This window comes from Mollisia scopiformis, assembly GCF_001500285.1.
Source record: "Mollisia scopiformis unplaced genomic scaffold LY89scaffold_36, whole genome shotgun sequence".
NCBI classification, from domain to species: domain Eukaryota; kingdom Fungi; phylum Ascomycota; class Leotiomycetes; order Helotiales; family Mollisiaceae; genus Mollisia; species Mollisia scopiformis.
This window is the reverse complement of record NW_017263616.1, coordinates 553,844-581,149: the sequence shown is the minus strand read 5'-3', so window position 1 is coordinate 581,149 and position 27,306 is coordinate 553,844. Positions and strand designations below refer to the sequence as shown.

Sequence of the window (27,306 nt, the reverse complement as noted above, 5' to 3'; positions counted from 1 at the left end):
AGTCGTAACGACCAATCTGTTTGCCTAGGCAAAACTAGTACTCATAACCTATTAAAGTGATAGTCCTGTAGCAGTCATGATCCGCTAGGAGTATCACAGTAGGAAGGAAGCAGGCAGGTAGAAAGGTGTTGTTTTGACTAAAGAGCTTAGATCGTCAGGTGGGAGCTCGAGGTTATATCCCTCTCGCGTGACCACGTGATCCACTAGTCCGTATTCGGCTAGTGCATCGCACCACCAGATCTGCACTGAATACTGAACCACCGGTTCGTTCAACAATAATATATTTTAAAAATCGTAATTTTATTATTATTATTTAACGTATTTTTTGGTTTATTTTTAAAAAAAAATTTTAACGTAGTACCGGTCGCGCAAGTGCCGGCTAATTAAATTAAGCGCGAGCGCGTATTAGCATTCGGGCGCGTAACACAACACTACGTGAAAATCAAGGTTCGCGGTAAGCCACTGTCGCAGCGCTTCGGGCAGGGGCAGCGGCAATGGATCTGCGAATTCTGACATCGTAGAATAGCTCAAAATGGGTGCGTTAGCTCTAGGCAGTCTTTTATGCGGTGCTGAGAGAGCTCCATTACGGCGTAATGGAGGAGGTCGCGCACGGGCCGCCGCCCACCCAAAAACCGCTCCATTACGCCGTAATGGAGAGCGCAATACGGCTAGGGTTGGACACCGATTTCATCTAGATTCCGACAGAGGAACAGCCCTACCGTTCGCGGATAGTGTTTCCGGAATACCGTTATAGTGAAGAATCTCAGAAGACCAATGATGGTCTTACAAATCGAAGGAATATGAACTCGTATTTGTACGTCGATCAATGAAAGTTTGCCGCCGGAGATACCATGTGGACCGCAGCGGAAAAGATTACAGTGATCACCTATCCCCAGATCACTGGATAGGAATCAGATGGTGACCAACTGCATAGGAAAACAAATCTCCAATCTCACAAGCAAAGGCTATCACGAGAAGGACGAAGCAATAGAAGCAACGTTCGTCACAGGGCATTGTGAAAGTCAACGTATGACGGACAATGCGTTTGTTAAATAATAACCTACCCGAGTATAGATAATGTGACATGCTCAATGACCTTCGAACAAAGTATGAAATCCAGCAAACAAAATCATCGGGATGAACCTTAAACGCACTGCTGGGCAGCCAAGACTTCCCCAGAAGTCATTCGAAACGACACTACAGCGTTCTTTCCCGGCCCCTGATCAAGACCTGTTTGAAATGACAAAGGTTGAAGAGGAGGATGTTGAAGCAGCAGCAGAAGATTTGGGTTGGTGCACATCTGGAATCTGATTTCATTTAGCTCGCTCAGAGCTGCAGACTTCTCAAGCTCGCCCTTGAATGCACAGGGTGTGTTCTTCTAGTGGTCAGAGAGCCGTCCAACTATGGATCCAGAAATGAAAAGGCTTGGGTAAGCGCGTGCTCTTTATGAATAGCATCAAGAAAATCTGCGCAACATTCGGCGATAATATGTGTAGCAGCTTACACCATACTTCAGAAGACGAGAACGGAATTACAGCGTTAATTTTAGACCCAAACTTCAATAAGACTACGCACGTACCAATATAAACATATTCTATCCAAGCAACGCCCCCAATCAAACCCAGAATCTCTCTAACGCCCCGCAAACCATACCACCTAATATCCTCTTCTTCCATCGCCTCTTCTTCGATGTCTCCTCTGGCTTTCTCTCTCATCAGCAGATCCCATCCCATGCTCCACCATAGCCTCTTTCATCAATGGGGTACCCTTCCTCTTAAAGACGGCAAAGAGGATATAGATCAATCCCACCACACCAGCAACAACTCCATAAGCAATCTCCCCATTCTTTGTATTCGCCGCTAACTTCAACCCAAGTCCTCCATTGACAATAGCAGCAGCCATAATGATACGGCCATACCAGATATGAAGATGCGAAACTCCGGCACGAGATTGGTTACGCTTGAATTGGATGTGATGAATTATGCCGAAGAGCGGTTGAATGATAAATAGTGAGACGATGACAATGCCGAAGATTGTATGCGCACTGTTGAGTGTCTGTTCAAATCAGTAAGAGATGCAAAAAGCGGGCGGTAAGAGGATCTTGAGATACAATCCCCTACCTTGTTTGGCCCAAAGCTTGAACCAGGAAAGTCGCCACCAAAGAATGGTCCAAAAGCTACAGTGCCAAAGGGGTAAGAAGAAGGAGCACCTACATAGTTCCTAAGATCCTTCAACCTAATACCCAATCCAAATCCAACCAGCAATGCAACCAGACTGACTAATTGCCAAGCACCATGCATCCATGCACTGGTTCCCATGCGCATGAAGATAGCACCGAGTGGAAATAGAAGAACAACGGTGACGCCCATAATTATGCCATGTGCCTTGTCATAGTTTGCAATCTTGGTGAATGATGTCCCCACCACCTTTGCGCCAGAACTACCAGAATTGTCACCACTATTAACTCCGGAGCTGGAACCGTTGCTGGCTGTTGAAGAAGGTGAGGAACCAGTTGCTGTTCCAGAGCTTGAAGATCCCGTGGTAGAGGAAGATGAAACGAAAGGATTCGCGTCTGACGATATGGATGCTTGCGTAAGGTCAAAGTCGAACTGGCGATAATTGCTTGTGCTATGCTGTGCAATGGTATAGGAAAGTGAAGCGCTGTTGATGGCAGATCCAGTATTCCATGCTGCAATCCAGGGAGAAGAGGTGGAAGAAGATGACGAGTCGAGCTTGCATGTTGTGCCTATCATTCCATCAGTCACTACTTCGCAGAGGGTACGGCAGTCTTACACTTCACATTGGCAATCATCTTCCCACTCACAACCCCGCTTCCTGCTAAGAGGGTCACGCCAGCTTGAATGCCACTATCCGGCGTCGGTTCAACATGCCCACCTCCTCCATCTCGTGCGCTGATTGTCACATTGCCTGTCCCGTCCGTGTACATGACAAATATTGTGCTGCCAGACATCTGGCTTCCAATTCCCAATCCAACCCATTGATAACTTGTAGGTGCGCTAAGCTGGAAGTATAATGCCCCGGTCGAGGAAGAGGAGATTTCGGACGACGAAGGAATTCCGACACTGTAGGAGGGGCCGGGCGAGAATGTTGCAAGGGCAGATGTTGTAGATGCTGTGCAAAGGTTAGCAGATATCTCTTTGTGTCCGCGGATACGAACCTAGACTTGCAAGCAGTGCGCCAGCACTTTCTTTCCGTGTGATCCTCATGATGTGTATGGACAAGAGTCAATGATTGTTTCCAGATCGTGGCTTCAATACGAAGAGGGAGGTCGTTGATATGTCTCAGAGTTGCTTGAGCCGAATCCAGGGAGAGGCAGAGAAGTGGTAGCCACAGTGACATACATAGGGAGTCCTTTGTCCTTTATCCCAACCTCGAATAGATCTGACCTCACCTCCGTTCAATGCAGCTCCGACGGGACCCAGGAACAGGGGAGCCGTGCATGTCGTGTCGGGGTACCTATCGACCATGCTGGTATAGTCGCTCTTCCCACGAATCCAGCAACGGGTCCGGGGTCTGGACCAGCAAACTCAAATCCAACCGCAATGGCACTACTGAGAGCACACGCGCAATTGTGGCTGTTCCCAGCCTTCACGGGAAGGTGTGTACGGCGTAATATCAGGAAGGTGATTGGGTGGTTGCATCAATACGACGGATTCCTCAGTCTGACCCTGAGATCTGAAACATTTCGTGCTGGGCTTGGATTCGCGCTGCCATAGAGAAGACGCGGGATTCGGTGGCCGAGGGTAAGAGAGTCGATTGTCAGGCACTTTGTTGGAGAGGTTGAAGATAAGAGCATGCAGCCAAGAGAGCGATACGCGTCCTCGTTGTTGGCTTTTGGCGTTTGGGACTCGGCAGTTGAGGTCCAAGCCACTGCTTTCTTCCTCTTGCTGGCCATCATTATTATCTTCATCACCATGAATGTTTCTGCCGTTCCATTGTCGCCCAGTGAGGCTGGCAGACTGGCAAAGTCATGCCAAGCATATTGACTGTAGATTGATTTGGCTGGATGGTGGTTGGTGGTTAGTTGTTGTTCAGCTCGAAATGATTCCTCCGCAGGCTAAATATAAGCTTGTTTTTGGGGGTCGGAACTTTGCCGAGTTGGGGAAAGACCCGTCCAACCCAAAGCTCCGGATCTTCACTTCCTTCCAATAATAAATAATCTTCAACCTCATCTCTCATCTTCCGCCTCAATCATTTCGTCGGATGTGCGCTCAGCCGTTTGGTCTAATCTTCAAGCTTGAGATCATGTCAAAATCCTAAACTCAGAATTCGGTAGTCCGTACATTGCGCTGCTTTCGGACATTGGACCCTGGTCTGCTGGACTGACATAAGCCGGTATTCGCTGCAAGTCCACGTCAAAATTGAGGCTGTGTACTTCCTTTGCGCTACCTCGCATTTGTGGGCTAATTAAGAACTAATTTGCCTATTGCATGCTCTCCCGTGAGTGAGATGGATGAGGTGGAAATTTAGAAAGTGGGACACAGCTTAGAACAGCATGATACCTGAGCTGGGTGCGGGGTGGTAGGATGGAAATTCTTGGCGTCCCTCGATTTCTTTCACACAATCTTCAGGTTCCCGCATCTGATTTCGCTGCTGGTGTTGATGACGCATGCAATACCTGCCGTGCCATGACGATCTGCTTGAGTTCTCTTGTCATGGTATAAGTGGGGATAACGGCTCAAGAAGATGCCCGCTGCGATTCTCTGTCAAAGGAGCAGCAAACTTTTTTCAATGTCTTAGCGACAGTAGGTCTCAAAGCTCAGACGTATTTGTTCTTCGAAATAGATTCTGAGGACCTCAACTTGAAAGACATTCCAGCCGAAGGAGAACCCGAATTGTTCTGTGGTTTGAGTTTGACCACCAGTGTTCGTTTCGACTCCATTTTCAAGCTTAGGTAGGGAGAAGTCTTCCAGGACAGGAGCTTGGCTCCCTTGCGGAGTACATACTGTCTTCATCCCATAGACCGGTTTGCTTCCACCCATGGACCCCTGCAGAATGTACGTCTCAACTGAGCTAGAAACCTACGCTTCCATCATGACTCTTATGTCAAAGTCAGACAAAGACACAGTCTCCTCTGACATAATAGACGGCTGGGTTGGTTTCTGTTGGAAAAGCGGCAGAAGCTGACGAATACTGAATACGTTGTTGGTTGGTTGCAGAGCAACGTGTTGATAACTTTGAAACATCTCTCCAATCCAATCCAATCAGAGACGATACATGATCCGGCACCGCAATGCTTTCTGCTTCCTAAGAATATATTGCCAGTGAAGCTGAAATGTTTTTTTAATCTGGTTGGCCTATGTTCGAGTGCTGCAGTTGGCGACGGGAAAGTTTGTCAGCTAAGTCCAGCTATTGTTGTTGATGAAAGGACCTCAACAGCGGTGGGTCAGTAACGGGGTAGTTGCCAGTGCCTCACCTATGTATGTGAAGAGAAGAAGAGGTTGTTGCTGCTCTCGCTGCTATATCCGCAGTCTGCATTGATCTTCTCGAGCAAAGTTGATGTGTGTCGATTTGATATTGATGTACTAGAAAACTGAAAAGTAACTGCTCCACAGCTAGAGTCTTGTAAATGTTCCCATGATGCACCAACATTCCAAGCCCAAGATATGAGGTTGGCAACCCATGAAGCTGTTGCATCAATCTCCCCTGAACTCCAGCTTAAGGGCACGTTTCTTGGCTTCTTTGGCGAATGGATGTGGCAGATGGGAAGCAAGCGGCTCCTGTAATGGGTGTCTGACGAATAGTCTAGCGCGGCGAGAGTGCCTGTTGGCTTTCAAATCAGCATTATCTTGATGAGGAAGGTAGTAGATGATAAGGTGGTAAAAAACCCTTGTGGAGAAATGGTCTAGGCTTTCAAATCTGTCGTTGGTGAGCGTGGTGGCTGTGTGGAAGAATCACGTAGCAAAGATCGCAGCCTTGCTACTTCGAGGGCAGCGCAATATACATCACAAATTCAAGAACTCAAGATCATTTCAAAATTCGTATTGCATTATACTCCACACAATTCAAAGGAAACAGCGAGTTTTCGCACGCGGGAGTCATTGCAGCACAAGTACTGAAACTCCCCTCCCAAACGCCAGAAAATGAAAACATTTGAACAAACCACCTTCCGGCTATTCATCCCCATCATCAAATTCAGCATACAGGGAAGAGGGCCTGTTCCTCGTTTCCATGCTAGACTCCATCGCAGCTATCAATTCGCAACGGACTTTTCATGCTTTTCAGCACCAACTTTTCTCATCTGCAAAGCTATTGAGCAATGCATTCCAACCAAATCGAAACCACAAATTCTAGCACATACACGAAAGTAGCAGCTGAAATCAATCAAAGAAAAAGAAATGGTAAAACATCGTGTCTAACAACGCTTTTGTCTAACCGTCTTTCAGGTAGAGGAAGCAAGTTTACAGAGGCCAGGGATGATCGAAAGACCATGCCGTCCTCAGCGTATTTGGTAGAAACATTATTGTGCATATGACAGTGCTCCAAAATGTACTTAGATCAGGCTCTTGTTGCGCTTGTGGCCATTGAACTCTTCACCGTTATATTTGCGCTTCCTGTTCAACTGGGCCAGTGGGCTGGCAGGGCTGGACGGAACCATAGGCTTCAGGTTTTTGGCTTTGCGGGCCGGTGTGATTGGGGTATTGGCATGATGAAGACGCCCAGATTTGACACCGCGGATTGTACCATCGAGATGGGAACCGCCGAATGCGAGGGAGTCTCGAGAAGCAATATTTCGAGTGAGAAGTTGATGCCGATTTTGGTTGCGTCTGAACGAGCCAACAACACCCTTGTCGAAGTGATCCAGGAGAGGATGGACCTGATCTTCAGATCTGGCAGTGGTAGGTCGTGCAGGTGTCGATGAGGCGTCAATGTCGCCACCTGGAGAATCGCTCGACGGTTCGTTATCTTCGCCCTTCTCATCCTCTACCTCCGCAGCATCGAAAGAAAAGAACTCATTCAAGTCGGACATATCGCCTGCATCCAGATCATCTTCATCGTACACAGAGGAGCTATCTTGCGCCATGTTTCCATTGGCATCGATACTGGTGAAAGGATAGAAGGCCTCTGGTGGTCCGAGAGCTTGTCCGCCTAGAAATTGATTGCCGAAGGTGAACGGATCGCCAAAGTTGGCCATAGCGCTCATCATAATGTTACCAGAGTTGCTGATCATGGGGGAGGAATCGACAATGCTGTTGTTTCGTGATGGCGTGGGGACAGGAGTAGGTGCCATAGCGTCGAAACTGAAACGACGCTGCATATTCCTTCGATTGAACATGAAAAGCTTCACTTGGTTCTGTGCAATGATGTAAGGTTTGTTTCCCACCTTCCAGACACCAAGCTTCGGCAGTCTCCTCACTGGAGTCCGCTGAATTTCTTCTTCTGCAGACGACTGAGAAGCTTGGGAGGGTTCGCGGTGCAGAGCCCTGGGTGGAGCGAATTGGATAGCTGTGGGCAAATCTTCATCAGTAGTATACCCTGATTCATCGCCTGGAACTAGTTAGCATTGCCTATCGTACAACACTGGCTACCCACTATCGTAGCCACTGGAATCTTCGTCGACATCGTCACTATCAGTATCCTCTTCGTCTTCATTCTCTTCAATGGCCTTGGCAATTTCTTCTTCGGCAAGTTCATGATCATGGAATTCCCAGGAGCCGTCAGACATCATCTCTTCACCCTTGTCTCGGTCAACCTCCCGGCGGAAGCTGGCATCAAGTTCGTCCTTGGGTAGGAAGATGTCGGGAAAGAAACCGTCGTCCTCATCCTCGCCGGTATCATCATCTGAAAGGTTGAATCGAACTCGTCGTGTAGAAATGGCTTCATCCTCTGACGCATTGTGAAAGAGGTCGCTGTTGGAGGCGTTGGCAAGTGCTAGCAGCTGTTCCTCGAAAAAGGCAGTATCTTGGCCCATAATTTCTTCCTGGCCGTGAAATTCGAAACCCTCCCATTGCTGTTCGTCTTCGTCTTGGAAAGGTCGAGGAGTGCTTTGGTCATCTTCAGACTCGATGATAGCTTGCTCCTCGACCACCTCGACATCTGGCTCGTCCTCTTCAGAGTCGCTGATCTGATCCACCCCGCCATAGTCATCATCGGAAGATTCTTCGATATTTTGCTTTCCTCGACTGGACACCTTCTGTGCCGGCGAGGAGGCGCTTTTCTGTCGGAAGTTGCGAGACATTGTGGGTTGTGGTGCGGAGTAATGTAGTGGGGTATATTCGGGAGGGAGGGGCGGTGAGTGCGGCAATCGGGATTCGATTGTCTCGGTGGAGGGGTTTCGCTCTCAAAAGTAGTATATGGCGTTGGTAGGGTCTATTAAGACCGGATAGAGAGATAGAAGGATCTGCGGTAGAGTGGCAGATGCAGAATTCGAGGGTGTAGGAGGGGGTGTGTGGTGGTCTTCGCGCGGATGAAGTCTCGCTCCCTGATGCAAAGAGCGCAACTTGATCTGTTTTCTGGTGTAATGGAGACTCCAATTGCGGGCCCAATGTGGCTTTCGACAACTAGGGTCTGGTACTTCGTCGAGGTCGATAGATGATTGAATATCTCGTTGGCTGAAGGACTACGGGCACGCTCCGGAACGAGCATGCCCGCAGTGGGCGTTCACAGCTCAGCGATAGCCTGCGGCATGATTCTCGACGAAGGGTAAGGTATTAAAGGGTGCTGTATGGAATTTGTAGTGTGACTTCGTTGTCTGTTGGGTGGTTGATGGTGGAATTGAAGAAGAGAGGAGAGAAAGCGAGGCAGAAGCAGAAAACGGGGCAGATATTAATTTTTTCGCTTAGACAGGCTGCTGCCCGCACTAACCTACGGCGTTAGCAGTAAACGCTGCTGCTGGTTGCCTCACTTTTGCACTGACTTCACCTCCCCAAACCCAAACCCTAGCGGTCATCGTCCTCCACTGCCACTGATTGGCACGTCACAACCTTCACCGCTACATCTTTTCGGTAAGGGGTCGTGCTCCGTCCGCCATCGTCTTGTTTGAAGTCACTGCGAGCAGCATTGGTATTCGTCACAGCGAGTATCAATTATGGAACACTATCCAAAAGCAAGTGGGGAGATGGATCCATCATCCATCATCGTCGCGCCTTGCCAGCATGTAGATGCGTTGGAGAACAGCAGAGGATCAGGGTCTAGTGCGCAGAGCAGAGGCAGAGGCAGATACAGACGATACTCGGTGAGGGTTTGCTGAAGTCTTTGGCCAAGTATCAAATTCAAATATCAGTGACGAGAGCAGTACAGTATCGAGAAAGGATCATGATTATGCCTTCAATCACTCAACAAGGTGTCATCGTCACCGCAACTTCATCCTATTTTCCCTTTTGATATCTACCCAGTATATCTTCTGCAGTGGATCGGGTCGGCAGCAGATCTCACTGCATTGCGAGCCAGCAGATACCTACGGATGGATTACTACTCGAGACGCTGTCAGAGAGCGTCCTTGGTCTCTATTCGATCTGAGTAACAGCAGTACTGGATTTGTATGCACGATGCACACCATCAATCATCATCCCTCGAGCCTGCATGTCAGCTCATCACCTTTCGTGGCCCAATTTCCTCATCAGATTTATCCGGTTCCATACTTCCCCTCCCGTTCGATGTAGCATTCGTTACCTAGGTACCTACCTATTATTCATTAGATATTGTACAGGCATAAACCTCAACATCACGATCCCCCTTCGTCTCCGAGACGGAGGCTGAAAATCAAGGGACCAGCAGTTCCGTGCCCCAATTTCAGCCCAAGAATAACGCAGCGGACGAGTCATGGTTGAGTCGGACATTGCCTGGTGAGTCAAAGAAGAACCGTTTTGCCTCGAACTTTTTTTCTGTCAAGCTCCACTCCAGTCACAAAGTCTCCTCAGGATGTGGCCAGATCCTCCTCCTCCTCTTCCTTCTCGTGTTTGTTATTATTTTTGGGTTTGTTGACTGACTTTGAGTCTTTTCCCTCCATCCTTGCCTCCAAATTTTCTGAATATTTTTCTGTGTGCACATTTTCTGCCGTGTTTCTCCGTGCAGGGCTGTTTTTCGCTTGGCGCTGAAACCGTTTTACCCCTCCATGTCAGTTATCACGTGTATGACATTTTTCAAAAAGATTTCATATGCTCGTATAAAGAGCAGATCGTCCTTCATTTATGCTGGAACCACAGTTCTCCGGCATGGGCAACACCAAGATGCTCTGTCTCCAAAGACCGGATGCCACCCAACTCAAGTATCAGGTGACAAAGAAGGGCTTCTCCCGAATCAATGCCTTAAGGTTTGGTTGATCTGCCACTTCTCTGGCATTGGATTCAATGGTAGAGTTCAATTACTAAATCTATGAGGTCTTGATGTCCGTAAGATCTCAGCATATTTCGAATATATGAGCCTTCCGCTTCCATGCAACCATTGGCCATCAGTTTTTCGCACTTCGTGTTCTACAGCTCCAAATCATCCCACAGCTGGCGTGTTCAACTGCAAGAATACCATCAGAACAGCTGAATATGCTGCAGTAGCAGCTAAAACCTCGAATGGCTTCGCGACAGTCGCATAGCTGATCATGCCCAAGAACACCACGATGAAGGCGGTAATCGTTCCCAACTTGGCCGTTGCCGATGTCAAGAATTCCAAAATCCACATGGGAGCAATGATCATGACCATTCCTACCGCAATAATCACTACCGTGGTGAAAGCATCGATCTTCTTATCGGAGGTATAGCTCACGTTGTCTCTCTCGAAGAGGGGCAATTCGGGCGGCTTCTCTTCCTTCCAGAGCCAGTGGATTCGAAAAGTCGCAGATCTTTCGAGGAGTCGACGTAGTGGGGTCTTTTCCTTTGGCACAACAGAATATAGATCTCGGGTATGTGAGAGATATGCTTGTTCCGCGCCGTCAATAGCACGGTATTGGTGGTTGAAATGCCAGTTCTGCAGGCTGTTGATGTCTCGTGGCGATGCAGTTGGATGCTTCTTGATTTCTGCTTGCTGAAGAACGAACTCATCTGCGAGGTTCAGTCTTGGATTTCCAGTCTGCTCGTCTCACACTTACTGTACTGCAATATTTTCAGCCGTAATGACTCCAGCAACTCGACGCGTTCTTCCTCATCGTCCCTAAAGGTGCCATTGTTCACATCCTCCTCTTCCTGTTTGCTATACCTCCAATCTAGCTCATTCAATTGCTCCTCTAAGACCATGACTTGATCTTGTAGCGACAGTACAATCCTTGCACTCACACTCGCAAACCTTCTTACCATTAAAAAATCGTTGTCTGAGGCAATGAAATCGGTGTACCCTCGATACCCGATGTACTTCCACGGTTTCTCATCAATTTCATCCTGTGTCAAAGGGTGCACAGATCGGTCTCGGACACGATCTGACTCTTCAGCTTTCGAATCACGTTCATGACTCTCTGATGATTTCTTCTTTCCTATCCTCCTGAAGGCTGGCATTCGAAGATGTCTCCGACATCGCTGTTCTTGGGATCTGGCTGGACGCAAGTATGAATTTTCCGGTCTTGGTATTGCATTCCCTGAAGTTTCGTCCCCTTCTGCCAATTTATAGGCATCAGCCATTTCTTGGGTCACGGAAAGAGGCATCTTTTGTACGTGAGGCTGAGCCTCGTCCGAGATGAAACTTTCGATTTGGTCTTCACCCAACGCTCTTAGCTCGTGACTGTTGTATTGGGTTTGTGCTGATGTACTATGCGGTTTGTTGTTGTCAATGGATTCAATGATAGAATTCGCAATCCATGATGAGGATCCGAGTTGCTGAGAAAGGGAGACTGCGGCTTGTGGGCGAGCGCCTAAGTGGCACAGCCCCTTCACGGTTCTTCTGCAGCTAGCCTGTCAATCACGTGAGCAGCCCAGCATCCCATGTGACACTTTCCAGTCATCTGTGTCTCCTTCAAGATCTGCTTTGTATCAGATACTGCAGGCCTTCTTTCCAAGCTCTCTTCAAATCAGACTTCTCGATTGTGGTGCGTTGTAGCCAAAAGGCTTGCAAGGCGACCTCGGACAGATCACTTCCGTCCACTGAACGAACTTTAGTTCCCAGTCTCAAACTTTGATCTAAGTTTCACAAGAAGTCGCAGGATACTCACTTCGTCTCCATGCTTGATATTCAGGCTAGGGGATATTTGGGGTATGGTTTTTTTGCACGTGAATTGGGAGCAGAGCACCATCAGGCGACAAAACAAGTTTGATTTCTCACAAAAAACGGGAGTGAACGAGCTAGGATGTAAGAAAATAATTCATATCAATTAATACCGAAAACTAAGTATCTGGGAAAGCCACGCCTCCTGAAGCCAAGACTGACCGCCCTACCCAAACACTCCGAACATCCTTCACAGTTCACAGTCTTCAATCAACAGGGTCAACTGGATTCAGCCTCTTCACAAGCAATGGGTCTTTTGGGGTGAAAGGGAACTCTGGTAACTCCTCTTTCTCAACACCAAAAGTTGCCGCCAGGACCTCACGACTCAGTGCCGTCGCAGACGCCCGGTAGCCAACATCGCCAGGCATAGGTTGGTCGAAAAAGATACAGAAATGGATTTCCTCTTTGCCAATGACTTCAATCTGATGTGGGTATGCTATAGGAACAAAGTAACAATCGCCTGGCTCGAGCGTATACGTATCAACAGAGCCATCGGGGTCCATGACCGACATCCGCGCATGACCTTTGTGAACATACCCCATCTCTGCGGTGAATGGATGCCAATGAGGCTCACGCATTCCTTCCTCTTCAACTAATAGAGAGTACATGGCGATATTCTTCAAGGCTGGCCAATATTGGCTTCGCGCCGTCTTGGCTGAGCCAACTCCTGGGGCGGCTGTTGGAGCAATCATGGCTTCGACGTCGAACTTATGGCTGTCTGGAAGCTTGGCTGTGCTGGGAACATCTGCCTTTCCCTTGCGCTTAACGATATACTTCATCTTGGTGTCCCGTGGAATTTTAGACCACGCAGATGAAGGATGATCGTAAGTATTCCCAAGGACAGCATCGGTCATCGCCCCAAAAGAGTTCTCCAAGGAGAAATCCTTCGGCTGCTCGTGCCTGAATGTAACGATAAATATCGCATCCTCGTCGCCGATATTCTCGATGTGATGGAGAGCTCCAGTGTTGATGTGGAACATTTGGCCGGCTTCAACGGTGAAATTCGAAAATTCACTGCCCGAATCAAGAACAGACACAAAGGCCTTGCCACTGATGCAATATGTGAGTTCGTTTGCATTGGCATGCCAGTGGGGTTCCCGAATTGACCCAGGTGCCAAGACCAATCTCTTCATGGAGAGATTCTTGAGTATGGGCAGCTCTTCGGCTGTGCATCGTCTCATAGAACCTAGTTCGGTATCGTAATACGGCTTCGACTTGAGAAGGGAGAAAACATGTTTAGATGTCGAGACCATTTTAGAACCTATATTTGTAGTCTGAAACTGAAATGCAACTCCTTGGCTCTGGGGATTGTTATCCGATTGTTTGGTGGGTTCTGGCTAGATATATAAATATATAGATCCCTCTATGTGCTGTCTTTCCAGCTCCCATGCAATGAGTCTATCCCATTTTGCCGCGATTCCGATCTAATTCCGCGAGCTGGATATGTAGCTTACAATCTGCTCCATTAGCTTGCACAATAATATAGTACGCATTGCAGGAAGGGAACATTGAGAAGTTCATCTGACATGCGGCATGGATAGCGAGGTTGAACAATTGCAAGAGCTTAGTCGTCTAATGCAGGTCGGCTTAGTAAAGAACCCGTTTATTTTAGCATGTCTTGAACGTCATTCACAGGGACATGGTAGGCAACAGCTTTGACAGGAAAGATAATTCCATGGAATGGTTGCCATTGAAGGGACTTCGGATTTCGGAAATTCGGACTTGAATCAAACGGTACAAGCATTTGAGACTTGCCCGATCAAATGATTGCACGCGTTGTAGCATGCTTACCTAGGTATCTAAATAGCCTTCACAGGGAAGATCTCGGATGCACAGCGTCAATCTCTAGCAAAGATTGATGTACTCATCCAGTAATCCTGTTGTTCCGGATAAGTATGTCAATTTGCCTCCAATTAGATTCGGACGGAGTCGGCCCCGATCCGGCATCCCTTTGAGCTTGAGCGGCACTTAGCAGAACCTTAAATCTGAAGGCTCGCGCCACTGTTTGGAATCTTCAGAACAACTTACAATTTAAGCTTGTCTTACGCAAGATACCAGCCATCACTGTTAGTTTTTGCGTGCCATCTGTTGCACTAGAGAAGAGTACTTCAAACTCTATTCATTCTCTATGGAGGGATCAAGCATTCGGCCCGTGGGTCTTCCAGCCAATAATTCGAGGTTTCCGAGGTTCATCCATAGCTTCAGAATCAGGTAGACCATCTTCCAGCTCTGGGTAGAGTCGTACATTGGGACGTAAAATCATTCTTGATTACATCTCGCATAGGGACGGTCGTTCACTTCCTTATTGAATCTTGTGACTTGATAGCCTAGGAATGATTCCATTGTTCATCGGCATTTCCGTTGGCTCGAGCAGATCTCAAGATCGCTGCTTACGGCTTGACCTCGACAGAACAGCCTCGTTCAGTATAGACAGGTCCCGGGAAGTTGTATAATTTTGTGATACTTGTTATTCTAACTGCCCTGCTCTCCTCGCACGATATCTTCTTCACTATACAGTGTACAACAATAGTTGATGTTTCGTACAAATAATTATCGATCGGGACGACTTGAACTCTCACATCCCTCCAGCAAAATTATGGCAGAAGTCAAGCTCTATCGTCAAATTAGTCGGCATAGCCAAAAGTTCACCTGGTCATGGTATATCATGCCTCTCGCTACACTTGGAGTTGCGCTGATTTTAGACAACGAGCCGCATCGATTTCATGCTCTCACGACAATCGGAAAAGTTGTTTACTTATTTGCAATTACTCAATTCGTCATTCTCACTTGCTTCGTGACGTGGAGGATATTCACAGAAACTGGCTGGTTTCGACGTTCTCTTTCGAGACCTTCAGAAGCTCTTTCTTTTGCAACGACCTGGCTCTCATTCGGTAACATCCTCGCTGGCGGACACTCATATGCTCAGCCTCGAGAAGGCAGTCATCTAGCAAACGCAATGATAGTCTTCTTCTGGATCTATGTCGCAATAGCATATCTCCTTTCGATCGTACTCAATGTACTGCTTTACACTGGAGAAGACCACCTGATGCTACCAAATATGACTCCTGCATGGATGCTCCCAATATTTCCAGTCATTTTATCAGGAACTATCGCGAGCATAATCTCCACCAACATTGAACCGGTCCACGCTCTTCCAATTCTGATCGGAGGTCTAACATTTCAAGGGCTTGGGACTTTGATATCTCTTCTCGTAACGGCCATATACCTTCACCGACTCTTCCGTTCTGGACTCCCAGATCCCGGAGTCAGACCTGCTATGTTCCTTGCAGTAGGTCAGTAGTCTCTTCTCTCTCTTATTCATCTCTTGGAGATGATCTTACAGCATTCCTTCATAGGGCCTCCAGCTTCCACAGCAATTGCCATGATACGTTTGGCCGACAACATTCCTACATCATATTCATATTTCTCGACTCATCCGAACTCGGCGTATATCTTGCAGGTACTGTCTGTGTTTATCGCTATTTTCTTCTGGGCCTACGCATTTTGGATGTTCAGCTTGGCTCTGTTGTGTTGCCTGATGAGCTTTCCAAGACTGCCTTTTCATCTGAGCTGGTATTCCTTCGTCTTTCCGAATTGCGGCTTCACGATTGCAACAATCGATATCGGACGTGCGCTGGATAGTGATGCGATCCTATGGGTCGCTACAGCCATGACACTCGTCAATGTGGTGGTTTGGTTGTTTGTCATGGGGGCTCATCTCAGGACTGCATGGCTAGGGAGAACGCTGAGTTGAAATTCGCAACAAAATTCGATCCATATTGAAAAGAGTTACTTTGTATGTCCTAGTCCCACACTGTCTTTTGTCTCGAGCTGTGGGAAGTACTGATGTTGAGGAAGGATAGACCTGAAATAATAATGCGATTGCCCACTTCCCAGTGCGGCACATGCCACCACGTGGAGAGATAATCGCATGAATACCATTATTTATGTTTTCAAATGACTATAAATGCATACTGGTTACGCGCAGAGTTCTATCGGCAATTGCATGTTCGAATACGACTAGACAAGCTTTTGCCAAGGCTTCACCTCGTATCGTCCCCGTTTAAGCATTGGCCGAGGATCAACCATCGTCGTATTTAAATTTTAAGCCTCTTTGGTGGAGAAGACTTGTCAATTTTTTGACATCATTTGGAACTGTACTTGGAAGCTACCATCGTGTCGTGTTTACAAAATGATCCCAATTACGCTTTCCCAAACGTTGAAAGAGCCGTAGTTCTCTTTGTTCATCATTCTTGTCCGTCGTGCAAACTCTCGTTGATTCAAGAATAATGCGCAATCTCTCCTTCCTCATCTATCTCGCCCTCGCAGTCTGCATAAGTGCAGATTGGAGTACCGAAACATGGGATCTCATTGTTGTTGGAGCAGGTCCAGCTGGAATCATAGGTGAGGCTAGTGAGAAACGATCAAAGAAATCTCATTTGACAAAGTCTAGTTTCCCATCGCATGGCCTCAGCAGGTCTCAAAACCCTCTTGCTCGAAGGTGGTAGGACGTCGTACGGAATTACAGGAGGAGATCTTGATAGCCGGAGACCTGTAAGCCGCTTGAGACTCACGATTTACACCACTAACATTGATCAGGCGTGGCTGGATGGGACGAATCTCACTCGAGTTGACGTACCCGGACTTTACAAATCCATCTTCTCAGACCAGGGCAATCTGAGATGCACTGGTCTGACCAACGCATTCGGTGGTTGCACGGTTGGTGGGAGCTCTGCGATCAACGCTGGATTGTTCTTCGAACCTCCTGCCAGTGACTACAACCTCTATTATCCCGCGGGATGGAAGTCCGCTGATATGAAAAATGCCACTCGGCGACTCTATTCCATGCAACCGGCAAGCAATCTTACTTCTCAGGACGATGTGCGATACCTTCAAACCGGATACAATGCTGCCCGACAGTGGATTGTAGAGACTCTTGGCTTTCATGATGTCGACATAAATAGCAGTGCAGATGAGAAAACATAGATTTTTGGCTACCCAATTTTCGACTACGCCAACGGACAGCGAGGAGGTCCAGTCGTGACATACCTGCAAGAAGCACTTGCACTGACAAATTTCCACATGGAGACAGGAGCCCTGGGTACGCGGACTGAGCGTGTTGGATGTACCGTCACTGGTGTAACCCTTATCAACGATCGGTGAATCTCACTGGAGGAATCGATACTAAGGGCCGAGTGATTCTCAGTGCTGGCGCTTTGAGAAGTCCCGCACTCTTAATGTTCTCTGGCATTGGACCAGCAGACGAGTTGGAGCGCCTTCAAGCTGCCGGGAAGCTCTCTCCTGATCTTCCTGTTAGCTCTTGGCTGAATCACTCTTCTGTTGGAGCTGCATTGTTCGACAATCCAAACACATTCATTGCTTTGCAGAACGGCTCCATTCAGTCGTATACCTACTCGTAAGATAATCCACCAGAAAGGGACGAACAATCATACCTCCAGAATAGAACTGGACCATACACTTTTGCAAGTGAGACCTCTGTCTTCTGGGATACTCTGGCCCGTCCGGACGGAAGCATTGCGGGGTTTCGAGGAACAATCGACTCTTCCGGATTTGGGGACTTCAATGGAAATGATGCCATGACCCTGAATGTATACGGTACTTCAGGCTTGAAATCCACTGGAAGCGTGGTACTAGATTCCAATTTTATACCGGGACCTGACGGGAAGGTCTGCTACTCGAATCCCCAAGATGCCGAAGATATCTCAGGATTCATCTATAAGATATTCCAAGGTCTACCTGCTGCTGGTCTGGCTTCTTTGAACATACCACAGAATTCGACTGCGAAGGAAATTGAAGCGTACATTACCTCGAACGTAGGCGAAGTCAACCATTGGTCAAGCAGCTGCAGGATGGGTGTGTTCGAAGATACGCCATGTGTGACAAACGATACGACAGTATATGGCATGAACAATCTTGATGTCGTCGATGGAAGTATCATTCCGCCATTGACTGTCAATCCTCAGTTTGGTATCATGGCTGCAGCTGAGAGAGCGAGTGAGATCATTCTTCGAAAGTGGTATGGACTGGAGATTGTTTGAAATGATATGGGTTGGTAAATTGGGCGACATGGGATTCTTGGAGATTTCAACGGCAGGTGCAGCATCTGGGGGCCGCGGTCTTGGTGTCATAATCTTCAAAGAATCAAGTTCTGCATGATTCTGAGCTCCCGATGGCCGAGAAACTAGTGCAGCATCGATGAAGTTTCTATTTAGGGGCTTTAGCGAGCTCTCGGTGAATACATGCAGAACGAATCCAAGCTGGCGGATTCGTAGTTAGATCTGTGAAGCATTAATCTGGTCGAAAGGAAGAGAAGACGATGGCGAGGAAGCAAACGAAAGCAGAAAGTGTTTTCGAGAATAATGGCGCGTTCCAGGCGCGAAATCTTTAATTAGAACAGCGCTAAATGACCCTGTAAACGCCCAAGAGCGGTCGCGTCGCGTGCGTCCATGAGACCTCAAACATCGTCTGCAGGTACTGTACCACAACAAGAGACAATAGGCTGCTCTCGATTCGACCTGACTGCAACCCTCTCGGCAATCTCCCTTGACTCACGGCATGCAATCGGATTTGACATCAGCTGAGAAGAGCCCATGAGAACCGGGAGTAAGTGGCCCAGCGCGTCGGACGCCTAAAAATTTAATGAACACAGAATCCTCTTCAAGAAAGCATCAAGCTGCCTTCCGAACTTCCCGAAACGATCCACCGACTTCTACGTTGCCATCTTACCATCCAATAAGAGTGTACGGACTGGAGAATGGAAGGACTTCTTCTGGCTGCGGGCGCGGGGAGTGAGTTTCGAGCGCTGCAGTGGAGCGAACACTAGCTGATTAGTGCAGAAATATACTGTTGCTCAAGTCAAGAAGTTCTATGCCAAGGCCTCAGGCTCGAATGTCATATTCATGGATGGCGCGCGCGTGGTGGCGGAACATACCCAGATACAATCCCTGAATCATCTCAAGACTGATTTGGTCGCTCTTTGGACTGTTTCCGCAGAAAGGAGACCATTGGGCGAAGTTGCGCCTTCGAAACAGAATTCGTTGTCTGGCAATGAGCACAGCTCACGAAGTACGGGCCGTACAACTGTTGGATCCGCAAAGGCATGCTCAGTTCATCTGGATTGTCAAAACCACTTTCTGATTGTATACAGACAACTACGTCAGTAGTGATACCCGACTTGAAAGAAGTTCAGCTTGTGCTTCAGCAAATCCGTATCAAGCATCCTAATTCCCTGATAAAAGCTGCCAAATATGGCAGCCATCCCGAAGTTTCCTGCTTGGACTGACCCAGCTTTTTCCACTTCGTCCAGTCCATGACGGACTTTACCCCTGAGATCAACAAGCACCTCACATCACACAACCATGGGGAACGATTAAGGAATAGGACATTGAAGATCAGGAACCTGCGGCGACTACTTAGAGAAATCAATGCAGATCATCCAACATCCGAGTTCACCGTGTCAGAAGCGGAAGCTGCTGTTAGCGCCTTGCCAATCATAAAGTGCTCGGCATGTCTTGAATGGCAACATCAAGTGATGGCGCAGGAGAGGTCTTCAGATGCTATTGATTCTGTCGAGGCGCACATAGTTTCTGCGGGCCACAAAGCGAAGCTTCATAAGTTTGCTCCAGCACGATTGGATTCCCTTTCAAATCATGATGCATCGGGAGCAGAGGAGATGGAGACATATCATAATGCACGCAGTGTGCTCAAGAGGAAACGAGCGGAGTCGCCCGATGGAGGCACGCAGGTAAGCAGCCACATTTCTCTCTACGGATGTCTAGAGAGCTGACATAATTTGCAGAACTTCCAACGTTCCAGCGAGGATGCATTCACGTCTAGTGGGACTTCATGGTTCCAAGCGTTAGCGTCCGAGTATCCAGAAGACAGATTTCAGGTTTCGAGAATTGGAGCCGAAGAGATGTTCAGGTGCCTGGATTGTTTCCGTACTTTGTCCTCGAAGGCCGATATCAGAAACATGAAACAGCATCTTGATTCTGGTGGGCACAAATACAGAGTCGCAAGTCGGCAGGGGAAGTTTAAGAAGCAAAAGAAGCGGTAAATTCACCTGCTTTTGAATGTATATTACTATTCGGTTGATACTTTGTACGATACCTATTCCATGATTCATGGCCCCCTGAGGATTATCCTCGCATCTCAAAGTTCTCAAAAGCTAATTATCTTCTTCTCATGTTTCCCGAGTCTATATCTACCTGCCATTTACCATGAATGGCATTCTCATAATGCGTTTCATCCCAGCGATCTCAAGAGTGACGAGATCTTCGAGCTTAGCTTGATGCTCTGTGACATATCCCGTGATACGGGAGCAGCGACCCCTTTTTCCTTGTTCAGTGGCTCGATCGAAAGATGAACCAGACCCGAACCTTCCCGATACTTCACCATAAGCGCTTTTCCATTCCCGAGTGGGATTTGCGCTTGTGGATTGCGCCCAAGATCCAGTGAGTACGGTTCAAAGTCCCGAGCCCTGATAGGGATGGAGATTGACAGGCTCACATCAATCTTACATATCATGCTGTTCTTCTTGCAGGTTGGAATGCTCAAGAAAAATGCCTCCGCGATCAAGGAATGGTTATCAGATATACGATAGAAGAGGACGTAGGGTGTTGTATGGGAATAATCATCATCGTACGCGCGACCGTATGGTGGTTTTCTCTTCTCGATCAAAGCGGATCGTGTTTCGTGGAAATCCCAACCAGGACCACCATGTTCATGAACCATAAAGCTGGCTGCTAGTAAAGCCGGCACCCTGATCTCCAGGGTTCGACTCAAGCTATTGAGTCCGCTTGCTTTGTCATTCGATCCTGTAGAAGTATTGGCGCACACTGTTCTCAGAATTTTAAGATCGGCTTCTTTCAATCCTTCAATCAAGATGAATGATGGATTGTGGAGTCGAGATAACACATTCCCTGTAGTCCTGATCGGCCCTTTCGATAGGAGTATGCCAATTTGACGACCGCCAATGTGACATCTAAGCGGCACAATCATTGCGGGCTCGTATATATACCAACGCCAAGTGTCAACGCCTAAAGATTCAAGTGGGTCTTGTTCTGGTGGCTGAAGATCAATGTCATACTGATCCAGCCCATCCGATCCTATGATCCCCGCTTTTTTTATTCTCTCCTCCATGGCCTTGTTCCAAAACTCGGTATTTTCGAATTCACTCCTCTCCAAAACTGGCTCCGCGGGAGCATCGGCCCTCTCGATAGTGATAAGTGGTATTTGTGGAGGCTCGTGTGTCTCGTCCTTCTCTTCTTCCTCAATGAATCTTGGATGACTTGACGAGGGTGGACCTAGAAGCCGTGTGTTGATATGCTCACCAAGTCGCTCGACTTCGACAACATTGTATAGTGATGGCGATTTACCTTCCATTTGCAAGTGCTGGAGTTTTACTGCTTTAATGTCGTCTATCACTCCCAACCGCAATCTGATCAGCCGATTCTCCAATTGAAACGGATTTTCATATACCTCCCCCACTTCCGGTCTCAACACCTGTATCATAGAAGAATTTTCAAAGTCTTCAGGAGATGATGCGACCATTTCAGTTAACCGCACATGAGAATGTAGCTCTTCGGATTGAGACCATGCAAAGATGGATTGATCGTCTGATTGCTTTAAGATCCTCCTGCTGCAAGCGAAAGAATGCTTTTTGACCTTCCCCATATAATAAAGGCATATTTACGTCGAAGAGTCCCATGAGCGAATATGCCTTATCTTCTACTCGTGTAGTCCTGCGACCAGATGCCCAGGACAACTTCTGAGCCACGCTGTATTCGTTCCACAAACACTCCTCCAAAGCCTTCGTGCCGATGCGTGTGATGCGGGACACAGCTGCGCATAAAGAACTCTTGGTCCCAATCTCAACCCAGTCTGAGCTTAGAAATATGACTTCGGCTGGGGCAAGTAGCTCTTGGAGTGTCCAGCCACGAGTAAACCAAAGACTGCGGTCAAAAGATGACCCTTCAATGGACGGATCCTCAGCGCTACCCACGTCGCTGAGATATGCATAGCAAATCCTACTATCGCGATACCACTGGAACATGGAGTTGATGGACTCAGACAACTGTTGCTCGAGGACTTGTCGATACAGCAGGTATCAATCCAGATATATTGATAGCCCTCGAACCGGCAACAACCCATTATCTTCTCATAGCCTTTTTTGGTTAGGGACTCCCGGCTGTTATACTCGCTGTACGAGATTTCCTCGGCACCCCATGTATGCGATAGGATTGCATATTCGGGGATCCCATTTCCCACCTCTCCTGTGAAATATTCAAGCTGCAGCGTAGCGACGTTGAGCAGGCGCATACTTTCATGACTGAGAGCCTCAACAGCAGACGGCAGATGGGGCTTGCATGAGTGTTGGAGATCTTGCAGTGATTGAATGCTTGGGAGTCAACACAACGTGGAGGGTTGAATGATGAAAGTTGTCGCGAATAGCTTCAAAGAAAAACCCAGATCGGTTAGCGCAATGCAGCGACAGCCTCGTGATCTGCCATGCATTGCTGCATCACCAAACTTGGTGCATACACTACTGTACCCGGGGAACATAGGAGACGACAGGAACATTACGCTCAATTTGGACGAATGTGGCTCACTTCATGGCATTGGCAAAGCTCAAGGAAACATAATTTGCTATAAACTCTAATGACCCACTCTGGATCACGCATTATGATCTTCTCCAATGCCTGACACAACGGCTGAAGAGGTATGCACCATATTACTCTCCACCGTGTACGAATCTCCTGTATCCTATAACCCTATACCAGGTTCATTTCCAGAACCGTTATGAAAATCTGTCTATACTAGCAAACCGGCGTCGGCGAACCCGTTCCCCTCCAACATGCTCGAACTGGCAACAAAGCTGAAACCACCAAAAGGATTATTCTCATTCGCACTCGTGGAACTCCATGGCGCTTTGGAACTAGTCAACACAGGGCTGAGAGCCAATTCCGTAAAATCAGCAGAGAAATTCTCTGCAAGCTCCGGATCAGTGATCAAGGGCTGAATCGGCGGCTCGATCTCTCTCTTTGCAAGCTTTCTCCAGTCAATCTTACGAAAGAATCGATGCTTCTTGATGGTCAGCATATCCTTCGGCATATTGGAGCCGAGTCGCTTGTTTGGTTCCTTGCGCAACAGTCGAGTGAGAAGATCTTTCGCATCAGGACCCAAGAAGTAGGGCATGACCAGTTTCTGCTTGACGATCCTCTCTTGGATCTTGGCATGATTCTGTCCTTGAAAGGGAGGGTTTCCTGTCAACAGATCGAAGCCAAGAGCGCCAAAAGACCACCAGTCAACCGCCATGCCATACTTCTGTCCCAGTATCACTTCTGGTGCCATATATTCGACTGTGCCAAGAACGCTGTTGCATCTGTCGTTCTCGTCTACCGCTACTTTTGAAAGCCCGAAGTCGGTCAGTAGCAGATGTCCGTCGGCATCCAGCAAGCAGTTCTCGGGCTTCAGGTCGCGATAAATGACGCCCAAGTTGCGATGAAGGTGCTCCAGCGCCAAGACCATCTCGGCCATGTAAAACGACGCGATTTCCTCGGTGAACATACGCTCCTGCGCGAGATGTGTGAAGAGCTCTCCTCCTTGTGCATATTCCAATATCAGATATAATTTCTCGTGATCTTGGAACGCGTAAAACAATTTGACAACGAATGGGTGACGATTTACGCTTTCGAGGATCGAGCGCTCGGTCTTGGTTTGTTCGATGAGGCGCTTGTGCACGGTTAAGGAGGCTTTCTTGAATTGTTTCTGCGCGTAGAGACGCCCTGTTGCTTGTTGCTTGACCAAGAGAACAGTTCCGAATGTTCCCTTTCCCAGGCATCGAAGAGGGTCGAAGTCGGAGGCAGTCATCTTTCGCGCGAGTGTATCTTGGACCAGTCCACCCTCGATCGCGCCGAATAGGGGCTTCTCAACCACGCTCTCGCTCACAAAATCGTTTTCGAGGGGGACTTCGTAGCTGGTGATGTCGGAAGTTTCATCGTCGCTGAAACCGTCGGAGGTACAGGTTCCCGTACTGCTTTGTGGTTGCGACCTGAGCTGGCTTCTGCTGCGCACGAACGAGCTGTTTCGCGAATCGCTGTCGAGATTGAGAGTATCCAATTGAAGCTTTTGCAGCTTCTTGATGCCACTGCTGATGCCGCTCATTCCTGGAGAAGAGGCTCCTCGCAGCATCGGACTAGAGTTCGCGCTGACAACATCATTGATCTTATGTCGTCGAGATGGAGTATTCGTTCCGTAGTCCGAATCTTCGTCTTCTGATCTATGCAGAGGGGTATGGAATCCGCGAACGGTCGTCAGGGCGGGTGCTGGCTTCATGGTGCCCCTCGACGACGCTCAGCGTCGACCCGGATTTGAGAACGGTAATTTCGATGATCCTGGTGATTCTTCGCGGTGAGCATCTGGTGCTGAACAGTAAAGGAAAATATGTTGGAGGTATTTGTTTCGATATGCATTTGCTGGCGGTATTGGGAGTGCGGTATGAATGTCACCGGTGGTGTACAGAAGAGAAAGAAAGAAAGGAGAGACGCGAAGAAAGTTGGATTTTCACGAGTTTGAGGCTGGGCTGACGGGTGACAGCCTGCGCTAGCCGCTCAACTAAAAATATGATCTGGGGATGAATCTTGAAAGTTTTTAAATCTTTGGCATCAACATGAGAAAGGATTCATGTTCTCTCTATACCCATCCAATCCTCTCCTCAACCTATCAATGAGTCAAAGTTAGCAAGTGCCGGACGGATGTGATTGTTTGTGCTTTCCTTTCGGCGGTCATCCGCACCCAGCGAACACGAGTCTCAGATCTCACAACACGTGCATCTTCGGAGCATATTTGAGTTTCTGCATCAGCACGGAGAAGAGGAAGCATCTACCCAATGCCATGTTGTCTTGTTGCCCTTCTCTTGCTAAGTCTCCGTCTCGTCTCTGTGCAATCGGCTTCTTAGTTGAAGCCGATTCAAGTATTAGTATTGACTCGGTGTAGATTCGTACCAGCAACGAGATATAGTCTCTTTCTTGGATTAGATTCTTGATTGTCATGCAGTTGAAAGTCTGCCATCTAATATTTATATTATTTCTCTTTGAGATACAAAGCCTAGTAGTCCGATCTGATCGCGCGTCCACGGGCGATGTGTCGTATGCGAAGTTCGCAGCAACGGCTACTGGAATTGACAACTCCCTGCCCTGAAACTGCCCGCTCGAACTTCGACTTCCCCTCAGACATTCAACCGATCTCGACTTCGCAGATAGAGTAGGGAATTTACAATTCGGTTTGGCCCGAAATTGTCTTACATTCCTCAATTCTACACGTACAGCAAGCAGAGCAGAATCCAGAATTGACGCTCGGTAATCAGTTGAGACTTCTGTATGCCTGCTAGAATATATGCAGCAATGAAATTGGTACATATTGTTGGCAGATCCCTTTGGAAATTCATGTAACATGGCATTTTATGGAATCATAGTAAGGAGAGTTCATTTCGATTTTCGAAAGATCCGGCATTCCTCCTGTGATTTCGCATTCTTTACATCAAAATAGCAGGCACGGCATTCACTACTGTAATTCTCAGAGAAATGAGAGCAATATTTCATGTACTGGATCTCCTGCAAACGTTTCGTTCGATAATTATTCCGTCTACCACTCAATCTACCAACGCTTGGTTTTTCTGTTATTGCCAGTGCGCATTGAGAGACACTTGCTACGACACGCTACGATGGGTTTCACAGATGTCGAAGATCTAAATTCTCGACAATTCACTGTGAGCCACTAGTCTACGACTTCCCTGGGTCTTGTGCTAACTAGCTGCATAGCTGCTGACTTGGTTCATGTGGGGAACAGGCCTCCTCCTCACCACCCTTCGATTTGCAGTTCGATATCACTATTTTCGAGATTTCTTCTGGGATGACTTCTTCCAAGTGATTGGCATGCTTAGCTTGACCGCTCTCGCAGTCGTAACCCAGCTCCAACGAGATAAAATATACGCGCTGAAGGCTGCTGCTCCTCCAGATGGAGATCCTGCAGAGAGGACGTACAAGCACGTAATTACAGACGCCACAAGGGACCAAGCAAAATTGCAATTCGCTTCAATATTCCTCTTCTGGATATGCTTGTGGGCGATTAAAGGATCGCTTCTGATGTTCTATCGACGACTCTTTTACAACTTGCCAAAGTACATGAAATGGTGGTGGGCCGCCGCGGTCGCTTGCATTGCGACATTTATTGCTTGTGTATTGACGAACTTCTTGGAATGTTTACCCATGAGTCACAGATTTGAGCTCGATCTCCAAGGTTCCGTTCCCCAGATTCTTCTCATAATGGAAGCTGATAAGTGCAGGATCTTGCCCAACAGACAATGGCATTCGTTTCGTGGCTACCACGACTACTCTAGATATTCTCACAGACATATTCTTGATGGCCCTTCCCATCAAACTGCTCATTGGCTTACGTATCTCGATGAAGCAAAAAATCGGCGTGGGAGTCATGTTCACCCTGAGCATTCTCATTGTAATTTTCTCGGCCATCAGAGTCAGCGAAATCTACACCTCTTTATCTCAATTAGACCCCAATCTAAACGTCAGCTTGGCATTGTGGTCCATTCTTGAAGCTGCTGTCGGTCAGTGCTGCCTTCATATGAACTCTGGCGTGCTGTTACTAACACTTTGAACATAGCCGTGGTTGTAGGAGCTTTACCATCACTCAAATCATTGATGAGGGGCAAAAGAGACTCGAGTTATGGTTCTCATACAAGGACTCCGAAAGGACCTTACTTGCGTAGTACAAATGCTGGAACAAAAGGCTCGAGGGCGTCTAAAGCTCTAGATCCAACCACGTCTGCTTCGGAAAATGGCAGAGGCAAGCAGAGAGACGTCGAAGACCTACAGGGTGATGAAATCCCTCTCGAAGCCCTTCCGCCCACGACCCCTGATAATCTGAAAAGAAGTGGCATAATGCGTACCAGGGACATTGTTATAAGCTCATACACACCAAAGTCAATGGATAGTCGGGATGAAGTCACTATAGAGAGTTTCATACGTAGTGGCTGAAAGATCAACAGTAATGAAGATATCGTGCAATTAAACATTTCCATGAAGTCACCGATTTCTTGCGCGCCAACACTCATTGAATCGAATC

At 47.8% G+C, this 27,306-nt stretch overlaps 10 protein-coding genes across 10 annotated transcripts; 4 read left to right on the top strand and 6 right to left on the bottom strand.

Moving 5' to 3' along the window:
* The first annotated feature begins 515 nt into the window (after positions 1–515).
* LY89DRAFT_691725 (uncharacterized protein) lies at positions 516–984 on the top strand. The gene is made up of 2 exons (XM_018216396.1): positions 516–878; positions 935–984. The coding sequence occupies exon 1, from the start codon at positions 533–535 to the stop codon at positions 752–754; it is 222 nt and encodes a 73-aa protein (XP_018062021.1). The 5' UTR covers positions 516–532; the 3' UTR covers positions 755–878; positions 935–984.
* Positions 985–1,656: 672 nt separating this feature from the next.
* On the bottom strand, positions 1,657–3,227 carry LY89DRAFT_742893 (CBD9-like protein; the record flags this gene model as incomplete). The annotated part of the gene is made up of 4 exons (XM_018220889.1): positions 1,657–2,055; positions 2,121–2,746; positions 2,794–3,132; positions 3,179–3,227. The coding sequence occupies 4 exons, from the start codon at positions 3,225–3,227 to the stop codon at positions 1,657–1,659; spliced, it is 1,413 nt and encodes a 470-aa protein (XP_018062020.1).
* A 3,287-nt stretch (positions 3,228–6,514) lies between these two features.
* LY89DRAFT_601204 (uncharacterized protein) lies at positions 6,515–8,200 on the bottom strand (the record flags this gene model as incomplete). Its single annotated transcript, XM_018210187.1, has 2 exons — positions 6,515–7,515; positions 7,555–8,200. The coding sequence occupies 2 exons, from the start codon at positions 8,198–8,200 to the stop codon at positions 6,515–6,517; spliced, it is 1,647 nt and encodes a 548-aa protein (XP_018062019.1).
* Positions 8,201–10,446: 2,246 nt separating this feature from the next.
* LY89DRAFT_601279 (uncharacterized protein) lies at positions 10,447–11,441 on the bottom strand (the record flags this gene model as incomplete). Its single annotated transcript, XM_018210193.1, has 3 exons — positions 10,447–10,530; positions 10,720–11,008; positions 11,038–11,441. 3 exons carry the CDS (start codon positions 11,439–11,441, stop codon positions 10,447–10,449), a joined length of 777 nt encoding a protein of 258 aa, XP_018062018.1.
* An 880-nt stretch (positions 11,442–12,321) lies between these two features.
* LY89DRAFT_725770 (RmlC-like cupin) lies at positions 12,322–13,397 on the bottom strand (the record flags this gene model as incomplete). The annotated part of the gene is made up of 1 exon (XM_018219000.1): positions 12,322–13,397. One exon carries the CDS (start codon positions 13,395–13,397, stop codon positions 12,351–12,353), a length of 1,047 nt encoding a protein of 348 aa, XP_018062017.1. The 3' UTR covers positions 12,322–12,350.
* Positions 13,398–14,740: 1,343 nt separating this feature from the next.
* LY89DRAFT_660482 (C4-dicarboxylate transporter/malic acid transport protein) lies at positions 14,741–15,898 on the top strand (the record flags this gene model as incomplete). The annotated part of the gene is made up of 2 exons (XM_018212553.1): positions 14,741–15,437; positions 15,501–15,898. 2 exons carry the CDS (start codon positions 14,741–14,743, stop codon positions 15,896–15,898), a joined length of 1,095 nt encoding a protein of 364 aa, XP_018062016.1.
* A 535-nt stretch (positions 15,899–16,433) lies between these two features.
* LY89DRAFT_742888 (FAD/NAD(P)-binding domain-containing protein) lies at positions 16,434–20,221 on the top strand (the record flags this gene model as incomplete). The annotated part of the gene is made up of 11 exons (XM_018220888.1): positions 16,434–16,548; positions 16,598–16,698; positions 16,744–17,070; positions 17,131–17,303; positions 17,351–17,560; positions 17,609–18,197; positions 18,743–18,768; positions 18,815–18,953; positions 19,002–19,304; positions 19,472–19,909; positions 19,964–20,221. The coding sequence occupies 11 exons, from the start codon at positions 16,434–16,436 to the stop codon at positions 20,219–20,221; spliced, it is 2,679 nt and encodes an 892-aa protein (XP_018062015.1).
* A 1,497-nt stretch (positions 20,222–21,718) lies between these two features.
* LY89DRAFT_712082 (uncharacterized protein) lies at positions 21,719–22,578 on the bottom strand (the record flags this gene model as incomplete). Its single annotated transcript, XM_018217951.1, has 2 exons — positions 22,256–22,578; positions 21,719–22,193 (listed from the first exon to the last, which is right to left on the bottom strand). Exons 1-2 carry the CDS (start codon positions 22,483–22,485, stop codon positions 21,719–21,721), a joined length of 705 nt encoding a protein of 234 aa, XP_018062014.1. The 5' UTR covers positions 22,486–22,578.
* A 215-nt stretch (positions 22,579–22,793) lies between these two features.
* On the bottom strand, positions 22,794–24,693 carry LY89DRAFT_691717 (serine/threonine protein kinase-like protein). Its single transcript, XM_018216395.1, has one exon. The coding sequence runs from the start codon at positions 24,499–24,501 to the stop codon at positions 22,978–22,980; it is 1,524 nt and encodes a 507-aa protein (XP_018062013.1). The 5' UTR covers positions 24,502–24,693; the 3' UTR covers positions 22,794–22,977.
* Positions 24,694–25,571: 878 nt separating this feature from the next.
* Positions 25,572–27,237, top strand: LY89DRAFT_631275 (uncharacterized protein). Its single transcript, XM_018211273.1, has 4 exons — positions 25,572–25,933; positions 25,986–26,463; positions 26,510–26,788; positions 26,845–27,237. The coding sequence occupies exons 1-4, from the start codon at positions 25,889–25,891 to the stop codon at positions 27,216–27,218; spliced, it is 1,176 nt and encodes a 391-aa protein (XP_018062012.1). The 5' UTR covers positions 25,572–25,888; the 3' UTR covers positions 27,219–27,237.
* The last annotated feature ends 69 nt before the right edge of the window (positions 27,238–27,306 follow it).